At 38.5% G+C, this 14,724-nt stretch overlaps 1 protein-coding gene across 1 annotated transcript in view; it reads left to right on the top strand.

The window, feature by feature from the left end:
- AHR (aryl hydrocarbon receptor) overlaps window positions 1-5,291 on the top strand; it is a 342,269-nt gene extending 336,978 nt beyond the window's left edge. The window contains exon 11 of the mRNA XM_085630795.1: window positions 3,095-5,291. Coding sequence (XP_085486921.1) covers window positions 3,095-3,250 — 156 coding nt within the window. The 3' untranslated portion in view covers window positions 3,251-5,291. The remainder of the gene's footprint in view (window positions 1-3,094) is intronic.
- Window positions 5,292-14,724: the final 9,433 nt, after the last annotated feature.

Genomic DNA, 14,724 nt, shown 5'->3' with positions numbered 1-14,724 from the left:
TGACACTAACACTCAGGTAACAGGGAGTTAGATCAACCTACAGAGATTTGGCAGATTCACTCACACTAGACATGATAAGGTAGGATGCTCTAGGTAGGATTACAGCATATTGAAGTACTTGCATGCAAGCATATATTTTCTGTAATAAGCAAGATGGTTGAACTGTTCATCTTTTACACCATTATCATAATGTTAATCACATTATTAAGTTTCCTTCTATTGATTATTGCAGTATCATACTTAAGAATATCAATACTTTAATAAATATTGAAACACTTTACTGTGTATTTCCTGTGTGTCTCTTTAGGTATGCATAAATAAGCAAAAGGGTTTCCAGATCTGTTACCTCAGTTTCCTTGGGGAGTCAGGGTTGTCATGTGCTGAGGTTGCACAGTACATTTGTTATCCTGTCAAGTTAGGGGTACAGATGGTGCACTGCCAGCTAGCAGGACTTCGGCCAACATGTCCAGATTGTGTGCAGGAAATCAGTCTTGCACAGTTCTGATGGTTATGTTGTCCAACAAACGCTCAGTTTTACTTGAGAAAGTATAAGCTGGACAATACTTTAATGATCAACAGATTACGAGCAAGATGGAATTAACATTTCGGGGAAATTATTGCCTTCTGTTCCCCCAGTAGTACTTACCCCAAAAGGCTGATAGCTGTCAGGTGGATGCCTTCACTTCTTTTTGTGTCTGTGTTATGGGTACTTTCTATGGAAATTCCCCTCAGCAGCCTCCTGTTGAAGCATCAAGGCAAAGACAGTGTCTGCTGTGGAGAGGAGCGATACCCAAAGTAAGGGAACCACTTTGAACCATTTCCAGAATAGTGCATGAGGAATCAACAATCTGCGCCTGGAGGACTGAACCAGATGCAAATGTTTCCAGGATTTCTCGCTGCCCATTGAAGCTTACACTTTTCAGAGTGGCAAGGAAACTTTTGAGACCAGTCTCTCAGAGGGGGACATCACCATATGTTTGCAACTACTTGCCTGAGGGAAGCCAAGTGTCTGCCTTTGAAAAGAATCTCTCTAGATTGCTGAGTAACAGGAGTAGTGAGAATCCCTGTAGGAGGAAATCTGCCCAGAGCAGAAGACCATCTTGAGCAGACTGGTAAAGGTGATGCCCAAAAGAATCGGACTAAAACTTTACACACACTTTTGTAAATCACACCTATGTTTCGCTGCCTGTAGATGAGGAGTGTCCTGCCACGATGGTGTGTGCCCCCAGCTATCTTCACAGGCCTGAAATGTTCTCAGCTCCCTCCAAGATCCAAGAACAATCGGAATCATGGACTCACCAGAGGGACAGCCCAGGATTCCACCCTGATGCTGAAGTGGATCCGCTTCATCCCTAGGGCCGAAGGTGTGCTTCACTGAAAAGAATGTGTGACCGCATTCCCTTGGTAAACCCCAGGCCTATTGGACATCAGTGATATGTGACTAGAATGATGAATCAGCCATTGCTGCCCCAATGAACTCCTGTACATGTTATGGTACTTTAAGCATACCCTGTGGCATTTACCCTCCCTCCCTTCCCCCGGAGTCATGTGACAGAGGCTCTGGGGAGCAGGCTCTTGGGACCAGCCCTAGTCCCCATACAAACTCCTTTGAATTTGCCTGTGGACGTGTAGGTTAGCGCTCTTCACCTGTCATTTGGTGGTTTGGGCCAGAACTGCATCAAAGGCTGCTGCCAATTTCTAAGCACAATTGTAACATTTGTAACCTTGCCTCTTGTGTCAAGAAAGAGGCAGGGCCTAATGCACTGAACCACAACAGCAGCGACCTTAAGACTGAAGTCCTGCCAGAACATGCAAGCAAGTATACAGGTACCAGCATTATTTGAGGGTACAGTGGTCCTCTATAGACCTAGTTTTGGTTCTCAAACTATAATGGGGTTCAAGCACAAGAGATGGACCTAAGGATCGTGGATAAAGTAATCCCTTTGTATCCTCTGCTATGAGCATGCACCTGGGAATTTCTTTCCGAGTATGATTATATATGCCTTTTCCTGTAGCACCTTAGTTATAACCAGTGTTCCTTGCACCTATGCCTTTTGTGTGTTATTGCATAAATGGTGTATTGAAGTACTTTTCCTTTTCCTAAGAGCCATTTTGTTGAATGTTAAATTTGAACCTCACACCAGCTCATCGAGTAAGCCTCGGACTGGAAGCCTCCCTACCCCTATGGCCAAATGTTAAATGGGTTTACTGATGCTCATTTATCTGTGGTCATAATAGTTTATTTTCCAAGATATGGACAGGCCCAGTAACTGGTGTGTGCTATGGACCCCGAGATGGGTTCTAACACAAGCTTTGAATGCTAAATCAGTGACATCCTAGATGCTCTTGTTTAGCATTGACACTGCAGCAGTACCATTGTTTACAATGCATACTTTATTCATCCATCATAATTCGTAGTAAGGTCACTCTGAGTCAGTTGAATTTGATAATGTTTATTCCAACAATTTTAAAGCAGAGAAACACCAAACTGTGTTTAAGCTCACTTGTATCACCTAATGCTATGACTACCAGCTGACAACCTAGTGGCTACTGATTCTGTAACAGATATCTTTAAGAGATCAACTTCGGAAATGTTGCCTTATGGGGTATGTTTGCAACAATGCATGCTGCATCATGACTAACCTTGTACATTTTCCCTGAAAGGAATGCTTTATAAAGCAGTTAATGAATGTTACGCCTCATAGGGGCTAGAAGAACTCCCTCATCTGCCAATATTGTAAGGATCATGCCAAGATGTCGAATAAATTCCTTATATATTACACCTGATAGAAGAGACCTTGATGGTCTTTGAATTCTGTCTTCAAGGCATGTTTTTTTGAAAGTTACAACTCCTGTGGTCTATGATGTATTACTATTAAAAGAGGTTTCAAACACATTATTAAAAGCTAAAAAGTTGTTCTGATGTTATTTTCACTCATTCTATTTTAATATTCTTCCTCATATTTAACTTTAAGAAGAAATATAATAATACTACTTTAAGTCCATGTGCATATATATATTATCTGTAGAACGACAGTTCCGAAAGGGGCCAGTAACCTATATACGTTCTGATGGTGTACTTTTTTTCTTTCAGTTCCAAAATGGTTTCAGTGGAGGAAATATCATCAATTCATATCCGACTCCATTAAACATTGTAAATAGCACGCAAAGTACGGCACCTTTTCAGCCTGCGCCTCATCGAACAGAGCCCCGAACGTATCCAGATCTGGCATCCAGTGGATTTATGTAAACAGATGTGACGTGATGTGTAAGATCACATGGAATTTTGAGTGTTACTCTGTTGGCTGTTGAAGGATGGTGTGAAGTTTAGACTGTGAATTTGGAAAGTCCTCCTAAAGCAAGACTTTATATGGAATTTGAGTCTTATTGCACTAAATCCAATAAGGAATCTATCCAAAGCTCTTTTGAAGGGCAGTGAGGCAATTATATATTTTTAGGGAGAGAACACTCTTTTTTCCTGAAATACAAGTGCATATTATATTTTCAGTACTACAGAACATTGGCTTTTTAACAACAAAATATCCATAATTTGTAAGTACTGAGCAGTAATCATAGTATAAGGCAAATACTTTGTTTTAGTTGGAAAACAAATTTGCACTCTTTCGGAAGCCTTAATTGTAACTGTGTGTAAAGTGCTAATGTTTTCTCTACCAGTGCAATTTCACTGCAAGTGAAGTAAAATCAGGTTCATAGCTGATGAAAACCAAAAGCACTTATTAGAGGACATCGGACATCTGCTTTTTGTAAGTTTGATGTGTTCTGTTGTTTTTGTCTGTGTTTTTGTACACATCCATCACATCTTTGCAGTATATTACTTTTATGCAAAGAAGTGTGTGCTTTGCACTTTTTGTAAAATAAACCAGTGCGGTCCTTTTATCAACAGCAAAAAGTGCCTATCAGACAATAGCAGGTGACAACAGCACACACAATTCTCTACTTCTGAAACATGTTCTGAGGCACGTGCATATTAATATTAATATTCCTGTTTTCGTACAGGTATGCTGTATATTGCACCTTAGTCATTGAACATTTCCAGCTCACGCTAGACTGCAGCCCACACTTCAACTTGATGCTTGGAACCAAAGCCAGCTATTTGCATGCAGGAAGTTGTTCAGTGACCAATAGTAATATTCTAAATGAATTAATAAAAGTGTCACATGTTTCTTCATGGACATTCAATGTAAATTACGCTACAATTTAATAGATAATAAATTTCTATACAACCTAAGTACATTTCCAATCAACGCACAGATGTTACAGAAGCCTTATTAACTCGATGGCTATTGTGTAAAATACTTGTAGTAATTAAGATGGCACAACACATACATGCAGGCTGTAGCTTTTCTGTACAGTGGTTCACTTATGTTTTTAGTATAGATACTGAAAATTAATGCCACAAAATGCTAATGCATGTTAGATGGACTACTGTTGGACGTGAAACAGGGTCAACATAAATATTATTTTGATTATGTGACACAAGGCCTTTATGCTTGCAAATTAAGTAGTGCTTGCTACAGTTATTTTGTAGCTCACATGTGGTCCTGACTTTCCATTCCTTCAGCCCTTCTTTTAACCAATATCATGTTTAAAATTAGACTTGTAGTTGCCACTTTTACCACTAGATACTTTAGGTTCCCCAATGAAAAGCAGTGGTAGTTCATAACTCAAAACTGGCTGAAGTTGTGACACATGCCAAGTACCCACATGTCAGTTATATTAAATGTTGACAATCTGTGCCTTATTGTGCGTTCATGTTTTTGAAGTTTCACTTTCTATGCAACCTTAATGTGTCATTATCTTGTTGTTTATGAAAGTTGCATATAAATACAAGGATATTTGTCTTGGTAGATAGCTGTGAGTCAGTGTTGTAATTGTGCTCTGTTGGGCAGCTTAGCAGAACCTGAAAATGTCCCACTGCAGGATTTTTTTAACAATTTCAAAAGTGAATAATTGTGTTTGCGCTTTAGCTCTCTTTCAAGCAATAGACATACCTTATGTATATATAATACTACATATTGTATATCTCTAAAACCCAATCATTTTCATCCAAGAGGCTGGTCCGACTCGCAAAATTATATGGTTTTGTGTGAAAACAAAATGTAAAATTTGAATGTGTCTTTACAGATTTGACATGAAGAGCCATCTCATTAGATGAGAAACTTTGTATTTTTTTAACTGAAGGTATGGTTACATTTGTAAAAGATTATTGATGTGTGAGGCAAAAAATATTTGAGATGAATAATATTAAATATATGTACTTGTAAAGTAAATGCATCTTTGTTTGAGTGCTGTATAGTTCATAAATGCGAACAAAAGTGGCGTATCTTGTACATTTACTACATGAAATTATCTTTTAAATGATGTCTCAAGATATTTTGGGGTATGGAGAAATACAGCACTTTAATATTGATTCATGTTCTTTGTAATGATAAAAGAAAGCATACTTTAAAAAAAAAATCATATTTCTGCAAGGCGCCATTCCTACTATGTAGATGGGTGACAGTCTGAACTAATATCAAATAATGGAAGTAATGAAAAAAATGTACTTATTTTTTTTAATGTTTTCTTTTTTTCTTAAGTAATTTTTTTTCCGCCAAAACATATGTCGTACAATAAATTAATATTCTATGCACAGTTGAATGTAAGAGGAAAAAGATGAAAACACAAGATATACCTCTTTTGTACAATAGGACATTGTCAGCAAACACCAGATAATATTCATAGCAAAGAAGGCATAGGACTGAGTTTGGAAAAGGTGGGAGTACTGGCAGGAATAAGGCAACCTCTATTTTGAGATCTTTTATAGGCCCGGGTGGAATTTTTAATTCTGCTTGCGAAATTGGAGGAATTTGGTGACTCCACGTTATCTCTTGGAACATGGAGTTCTGGTCAATTTCCACCATATGGTGATCACCATTGTGGCAGAATTTCTTTCCTCTTTGAGCAAAGCAATGATAATGGAAACATTGCGAGGCTGCAGCCAGTGAGCAAGCGAGATTTGGCTGTCCCAGCGGGGTTTCTGCCGGCTAGGAAGCCTTCCAGCATGTTTTTCTAAAGCCGATGGTCACGAGCGTGCATGGTCAGAGGGTTTCATCTGGAGTAGATTTTCCACTTGAGAAGCAGCAAAATAAACTCAAATTACTTTTTCGAGTAGATATTTTACTAACAGCCCTAAATTGCAGTACGGTCACCAGGGCACGCATTTTCTGCCTGTTGGAAATTCCACGTGTTCTGCCCACCCATACTTTCTGCAACCAAATGAAATCAAACGCAAATCTGAAATTAATTGTCTTGTGAATTATTATTATTATTTTTTTTAAATAGGCTTAGTCCAGGATAATATTTGCATTGTCTAATTTCCTTCGATTTCATAGCAGTCTAGCCAAATATTTCCACTCTCTGAAGGCTGATTTGACTCTGGATAATTCTGTCTTCATTATGGGCAAATCAGGCTACCACAAACTCATTCCAAAAGCATTTATCCCTGCACTCAGGAAGTGCACCAAAAGACACAAAATATGTCTCTACTAGCCAAATTTGTTTCCCAATCATAGGGGTCTCTGACTCAGATGACCATATGGCCATCTCACAAGCTAAATTGGCCACATCACTTTAAGTAGGAGCTAATATTTTGGAGGACGATGAGTTTGCATATTTGTCTTAGGGTGAGGAGCTGTGAAATGTGTTTTTTACTTTGTTTTGCATAATGTGTGTAGCTTTGATTACATTGACATTCACATTACCTTTTCTATTTTCCTGCCCATTATCTTCCCTACCTGTTTACTTAAGAAGCATGATACTCCAGGGACTCATAGTATACCTTCACCCTACATTGAAGAAACAGTTTTCTCCCAATTCACCTCCAGTTCGCTAATGGAAACAGGCATGGGAAGAGATCTGCCGACTTAGCAAGACTTCTTTATCCAAGGGAATTGCTTCCTAAATCGAATTGGTAAAATCATGTACAATCCTTCTCTGCAGCAAAACAATGCTTCAGAGGGGAATTTAATCAGTTATCAGCTGTAACTTTAATAAGTGGATCAGATAAACATGATACCCACCAAAAGGATACATTTCTAACTTCAAGGGGAGGCTGTTTTAAAAGTCCCTAACTAATTAAAAGAATGTGCCCCATAAATAACATTTTTCAGAGTGTAACAGCTATAGCCCTTATCTGGAGTCTAATATTGTAAGATTTTTCTACTAGAAGAATTGTCTTCATTATGGTCTTTCATTACATTTATACAACAAGGAAAAAGGAGAAGACATAATCACACTTAGTATGTCTCAATCTGAGCAATGAAAGTTCAAAGTATTCTATTTTGTCATCCAAAACTCACAAATAAAATCCGTTCAATCTAATTCAGTCCATCAGGAATCATGTATTTTTGTTCAAGTCCAATTTTATTGATTCCTTTACCAAAAAGTCAATCAGCCCATCCAATGCGTTTCATTCAATCGGACATCATCAAGTTTGGTATATATATGTGCCAAATATCCCACCATAGTACCAAATTTCTCCCATATCCAGAATCATAAGGAAAATTGTCTTAATTTAAGGTGGTTTAGTACCCCCAGTTGAATATTCATTGTTCGTAAAGTGGCACCAAACATGGGAAATCAGTCTTTCGTTACATTTTGACACCCTAATTCTTGTGTTACACATTGAACAACTTGTATGCATAGGGACCATTCTTGTCATTAGCTAGTTACCGCTAACATACCATTGAGTGTACTTTAAATATATATAACATTTGTAATCAATTTGACTACCGAGGAATTAAATGAAATGTGGCTCTGTGGTGTATACCTCTGCAGTTGATACCCTATAAACGTTAGAGATGTTGATTAAATATTAAGATTGTAATCAAAGTGCGACTAATCTGCAACTGTCTGTTGAAGAAAAACATTTCTCCTTTCCTTAAAATCATTATGTATTATTGATATATCCCTCTGTCCTTGGTGGATGACTGGAGTCTCCTTTTATAAGTTATAGTTCAGATATGACACCCAGATACACTGCATTTCTCCTCCAAGCAAGCATCAGATGTCGCCAGATACACTGCAATTCTCCTCCGAGCAAGCATCAGATGTCTGAACGTCAGGATCTCACCATCCTCTGCAAGTCTATATGGTCAGCTAAAAAGAGAAACTGATAACTGGAAATGTTCTTTTTCCTTAACCAAATTTGAAAGACATTGTTCTGAACTCAGGAGGGGTTTGTTACCTTTGCATACCACTTCAATTTAGAAGCAAATCATATCCACAACACAGACAGTGGACAGCTTTCTGTGCTTGTAGATGTGTGTCCCTTTGGATTCTCGTATGCTGGATGAAAAAAATCAGTTGTAATCTCTTATGGTTGCTTAAATTGACATTTATTTATTTTTTAAACCAAAATTAATTAAGGTCAACACACTTACATTAAATGGACATGGAGTTCACAGCCATTTAATTCATCCAGTGAAATTCAATGCTCATGATATCTGCTTTCAATATTTTGATCATTTGCCACACAGAATGGAGTACCAATCAGCAACTGATTTCTTTATATTTGAGGAGTGTTTTGATGTGCATTAACAAACACCAGCAGCGCTTTTCTGCACATTTGAAGAATATTTTCTGTGGCAGGTTATCTGTAGTGACAAATGATAACGATATGACTGACCAATTTGCAGTTCTCAGTATCCAGTTGGTCATGAACCTCGCTTGTAGGGATGTTGTGTCCTTATGCAGGATGAATAATGACATAGAGAACATATCCCATTTTAAAAGTGTTAACCTCAAACCATCATAAGGATGAATGGTTTGAAATTAGCTGTTTGGCTCGTGTATGCCTTGACAATTCACACACTTTGGTCAAAGATGGGCATATTTCTACACAATACCCTCTCGCAATATCTCACACTCATATTTACTTTGAAAATGTGTCACATTCTTCAAGAAAAAAATGTCTTTTGGTCTGAAATGTTGTGATTGAAAGTCGCTTAAATAATAGCTCTTACTCGGGTTATATCCTTTTTTGAGAACTTTATGCAACTTTCATTAGAAAAAAAGGTCTGTTATAATGTTTATTATTTCCTTCTAAAGATTATTTCAGATTTCTTCATAAATTAGGAGATTATTGTTGCAGCCCTCTTTCCTCTCCCTTCTTACATCTGTGACCCTTGCATATCTTATAAGTGAAAATAACTTATGATTTCATTTTACCTATTGAGTATTGTTCTAGACAAACTTGTAATAATTCAATCATTCGCGGCATAATTTCTGGCAACCTTTTAGCCCATTGCACACATTGGCACGCCTAAAAGATAGTGTATATGCTATTTGTTTCAGAGGCAATGCACATGCCTTCCTCTATAGAGAAATTCTCCTACAAAGATAGTATGTATGGGAATAACAGGAACTGTAACTATTTCAGTTTGCAAAGTAGTTTCTCACATTGGCCTTGGCTGACATCTTCCATTCTCCACATATATAGCAATCAGTGAAACCATGGGCAAGGCGTATACATTTATAATTACCAATACAAGCCTAACAACATTGGTCAACTCTGTAGGTTATATTATCGTACATGGTAGCAGTGAATATGAGGGGCAAAGGGGCATCTAGCCTGCTGAGTAAATATCTGGGGCCCTCTGGTTTGTCCATGTTAAAACAGTAGCTGTTTTCATTCTTCTGTACGGAATGGTGTTATTCTAAGTATTCAGTGAAATGAGGAATCCTTGGGGGGAGAGGTGTCAGACATAGGGACTGATTTAAAGTTTCGCAGATGGAGTAGTGTCCGTCAGAATGACAGCGGTTACAACCTCTGCCATCTCGAGGGTACTCCACCTGCCAAATTCATCAGCCGGCCCTGTGGTCAACTCAGTCCTTTGAAAGAAACCACTGCCACAGCAGTTCCTTTCAATGTACTAAATGTTTGGTAGACAGCTGCTGTCAGTTTTGATGGCCGAACACCAAACTATTGACAAAGTGGAAGTTTGATTTTGGGAGGGAAAAAACTAATATCCCCACAACTTGGAAAGTTTCTACCTGGGTTTGGGGGTAATTCTTGTTTTTTTCCCATACCTCACTGCCAGGTTTTTCATGAAAGTGACAGTAAAAAAAAGGCAATACAGTGCACATCCTAACTACAGCAGAAAGTCTTCCTCTGACGCCCCCTACTCTGTCTGGCCATCAGAGGAAATATTCTGTTGACGGAGCCATTAGGGGCTCCATTGATGGAATATGCAAGGTCTGACGATCTCTAAATGAGGAGGACAGACTGAGGGTTTGGCAGGCTGGGTACGCCTTCATATTTATGACTGAGTACCTTGTCTGACAAACTTTTAAGTCGGTCCCATAGTGTGTTGTGTGCATTTTTATTTTTATTGTACGAAATAAAACTTCCTTTTACAAAATGACTGAATACCTTTGCCACTACAGCCAGAGACTTTAATTAAGTACTCTTCTCCAAGAAGTCAAGATGATATGTTAATACACAAAACTAAACACAAATCTACCGGAACTGGGTTTCTCTAACAGCATATGCGAATAATTGTAGTAAGTGAAATCAATACTGCAGTTGCACATGCTGATACCTACTTACGGGTTTGTTGCAGTACATTACAGTAGAGTCAATAAAGCAGGTTAGGTTTTATGAGCACTACATTTTAGATTTAATAACCCATATACAGTGTAATCAATAGACCTCTATCTTAAGACCATGGACGAAGTAAGTCTTTTTTCATTTTAAGGATATTAATATATCACATGTAATTGTTAAGAGAAGCTTTCCATCTACGTGCAATACAAAACCATAGTAACAATACAGGCAATTATCATGCCAAAGTCCAAATTTGAGAAATTGCCTCCAGTTTAATGAATAATAATCCTATTATCATCTCATAAGGTTGAATTACTATGGAGCTATCCATAGGTTAAAATCTGTGACCTGTTCAGCTAAAATGGATAAATCGCATATCAAATGTTTACCAGAAGCAGGATATTGGTATAGGGATATGACCAAATGCATTCTAGTTCCTCTTTACATTTACATTTTCAAAATATAGCTTTAAATTTAGCAAAACTGCTACTTTTATTTAATGTTTCAACAGTTGCACCCCTTCTGTGGAGAAATTATCAGATTTAAACATGTATATATTGTGAATACTTTTGTTGTGATTTTGAAAATGATTTTTCATTATTTGAGGTTCAAAGGGACGGTCTGTATTAGTGACCTGCAGGCTGAAAAAAATGTACCAACATCATGCAATTGTTTATTGTTTCTGCTACACCAAATACACATGCTGCACATCACTAAGTGCCCAGCATGCAATACTAATAGCGTGCTGACGTCATTATAAGCAATTTTTGTTAAGCGATGCTATGTGCAAATTATCATCTTGATCATGTTTGCCGCTGAGCCTGTAGATAATACATTTATAGAAGACTGTCCAGCTTTGGTCCATGAGGGCAACATCTATGCCAAATGTTCAGTCTAACGAAGACCTATGTAAATGGATTACCATTTCAATGAACTGCAAGTAAATTGGTCTCCTACGGATATAATGAAAATCCAGCATGAATCTAGCTCTCATACACCACTGATGGACAACCCAAATTAAACAATTGTTGAGCACTGCAATTGTGATCAACTGGAAAGTCAGCTGCAGCTTTTCTGTACATATTTTTCCTAATTCCAGTTGGGTTTTGCTATCCTTTGTGTCTTTTATGGAAGCTATAGCATTGCTTAGAGCAGTATTACTTGTATTGTTTTGTAATATATATTTTGACTTGTAGCGCTTTTGTGTGTTGGTTCCTAAGTTACCATGCCTGCACATGCAATACCTTATTTTGTTTTAAGGTATGGTGTACAGTTCGCTCATGGGCTGTTGGAAAAAAACCTGTAAAATAAAATATAAGGTAATAAAATCATCACAGAATGTATACACGTTATTGCCACCATGACTGTTATTTTCTTTGAAATAACTGAATTTTAATTAATCCACTATCTTCCACCTGTCTGGTGTTGCCTGAAATGCCATAGAATATATCTGTGGGAGCAATTGTGTGACTCAGAGACTTTCAGGGTAGTTTAAGACTAGCTATCAAGTGTATCTGGTTATTTATCTAATTGATTTAATATATGTGCATGAACATAGCATAGTGGAATTGCATGCCTTGAATCATTCAAGTGGCACAGAGTAGAAGAACACAAGAATAATTTATTCATTGCAAATATAATCATCAAGCAACTGAACACAGCTAGAATAACATAATTTTCAACAACAAACATGGTAGAATGTTTAATTCATATAATCAGAACATCAAAGCTTTAAATGAGGTGCAGTGTCTGATTGAAGTTTTAAGTAGTAGTTATAAACATTTTGTAATTGGGTCATCCGGGGCTCTCGTCCAAAAAACATGCTAAATTGTTCTGCGTATTTATTCCAAACATTGAGACTTTTTGTATTTTTTGGGGGAGTTACTTTGCAGAGTTTTGAAGCCGTCATTATCATAGGTAGAATTAGCAAAACGAAAGAGGGTCATTCTGGCTTGAAATTATTTTCCTCCTTCATGTATAGAAAAAAAGATCCGGTAATATTTGTATTGGCCGTTCTTCAGAGATACTATACACAATATTTGGGGAATTAGAAGGTTCTAAAACATTGATTGTGACAAACCTTCAAATGATAACTGCAGAAATCCACATCCTATTAGATACTTCCAACCATAGAATCCTCACCTTGTGAAAGTCTCCAGGCACCAGACTGAATCCAGAAAATGTTTGCCATAGCTCAATTAGGCTGGCTGGTGGGACCATCGGCGTCGGTCATGTCTTTGGCCTGCCGCCAGTCTGCACTGCAAGTATGTGTCACCTGTGCACAGTAATGTCAGTCCTTCTCTTTTTCCATGTCTTTTGACACAGATAGAAAGCTCCACTCCTACAGATGTTATTACTTACCAAAGTCTTTTTGAACTTCTATCAAATTTCATGCCAGTGTGCAGAAATTTCATTCCCAACAGACAGCAAGTTTCAAACTATGTCATGCTTGCTGGAAGCAAATGTTGGTTAGGGATCTGCACAATGCCTGTCTGTGGTGCCTTGGTACCAAACATGATTTTGTGTCCTGTGAAAAATGCTCCCTGATGCATACCAGTGCCTTCAAAGACTTGGAAACTAAATTCTACATTGACAAACACAAAAGGTTGGGCCGATCCTTATCCAGATTGCCACGTCAGTAACCATCCAGATCCTTCTCATCCAGTAAGTTGATGGTGAAGTTGAAGGACAAGTCAAGAAACATAGGAACAGTAAGGAAAATATTTTGGCGTCCGGATGCTCCTGTTCAAGGAAGAGGTCTCACAAAGTTCCTAAAAACCCTACTCCAGTTTTGTGCCTTCCTCTTTGAACCTGATACCAAACCTAGAGCTGATGTGCCCACCTTAATTCCCTTGGGCATCATTGACTCTAAAGGTGGACCCTTTCAAAAATGCAATACTGTAGATATTCAAAATAATTCTTGCTCCCTCTGGCATGTCTTCAGGCCCCATGGCCCCAGTGGCGTCTGGTGCATTGCTGCTATTGGGCCCTCCTTTGGCACTAACTGACATTGGGTGAAGTGAGCTCGCTTCACTTCTTGCACCTTGACATACCATGCATCCACCCCTCTACTGCAAGCCTCACCAGTTGTGATTACCTCTGGCAGCACCAATTCCAGATCTGGTTTTGTCTCTGGGTCAAGGTTCAAACCTGTCGTTGACTAGTGTTTGCCCTGTGGAATGCTATGCAGTCATAAAAGGTGCCGAGAATTATAGAGAAAGACTCCCCTTCAGTTACTCTACCTCATCCCCTCCAGTAATTACCTCAGCAGCAATACTTCTGCAGGAGTGAGGCTATTTTGGGGTATGACTTTGATGAACCTCAACCTACCCACAATGACGAGGAGGCTGGTAGCTTACTACCCACATATTATAATGATGCTAGCTAAAATCTCAATTTACAGAACGCAAGAGCCCTACATACCTCTCCACAATCTGCCCTTGGTTTCCCTTTGGGACCCAGCTTCAGGAAGAATACTTTTATTTGCTGCTGTGGTTAGTAGTGTGGCACTAGTGCTATGATACCCCTTCCTCTAAAGAAGCCAAAGACAGTCTTCTTCCTGAGATTTTGCTAACCTGGAATGTTATTTTAGAGCCTCTTACCATCAAACAAGGCTCTGGTTGGTCCTATTATGTCAGCCAGGTCAAAACTATTTTCTATGCCATCTCCGGGATAGGCCCATTGCTAGGCACCATAGACCAGATACTGGTGAGCCTAGCTTCTGATACAGCTTCCCACTTTGGAGAGCATTGTGGTACCGGTCTCCAATGGTATGCGAACCCTAACTCCTTTCATGCAGCTCCTAGTAAAAGGGAATCCAAGATTATTGACGCAAAGGGCCAAAAAGATTTTTCTTGGGCAGTCTAGCTGCGTTGCGCTGCGTTGTTGACATCTACTATCCACACCCTCTGAGACATGATGTGTGAGATCCTTCCTTCACTACCCGAAGAACAACAGAATAGCTTTGCATCAACAGTCCATGATATACAATAAAGCTATTGAATATATTTTACTTTCTGGACTGATCACCATATACTCAGTTGTTCTTGTACTAGGCACAAGTATCATTACAGACGACACTACCCAATATGCTCCACTTGATTTTCCTTGCTTCA

The sequence above is a fragment of the Triturus cristatus genome, chromosome 10 (genome assembly GCF_964204655.1).
Source record: "Triturus cristatus chromosome 10, aTriCri1.1, whole genome shotgun sequence".
NCBI classification, from domain to species: Eukaryota; Metazoa; Chordata; class Amphibia; order Caudata; family Salamandridae; genus Triturus; species Triturus cristatus.
This window is presented reverse-complemented; position numbering and strand designations above follow the sequence as displayed.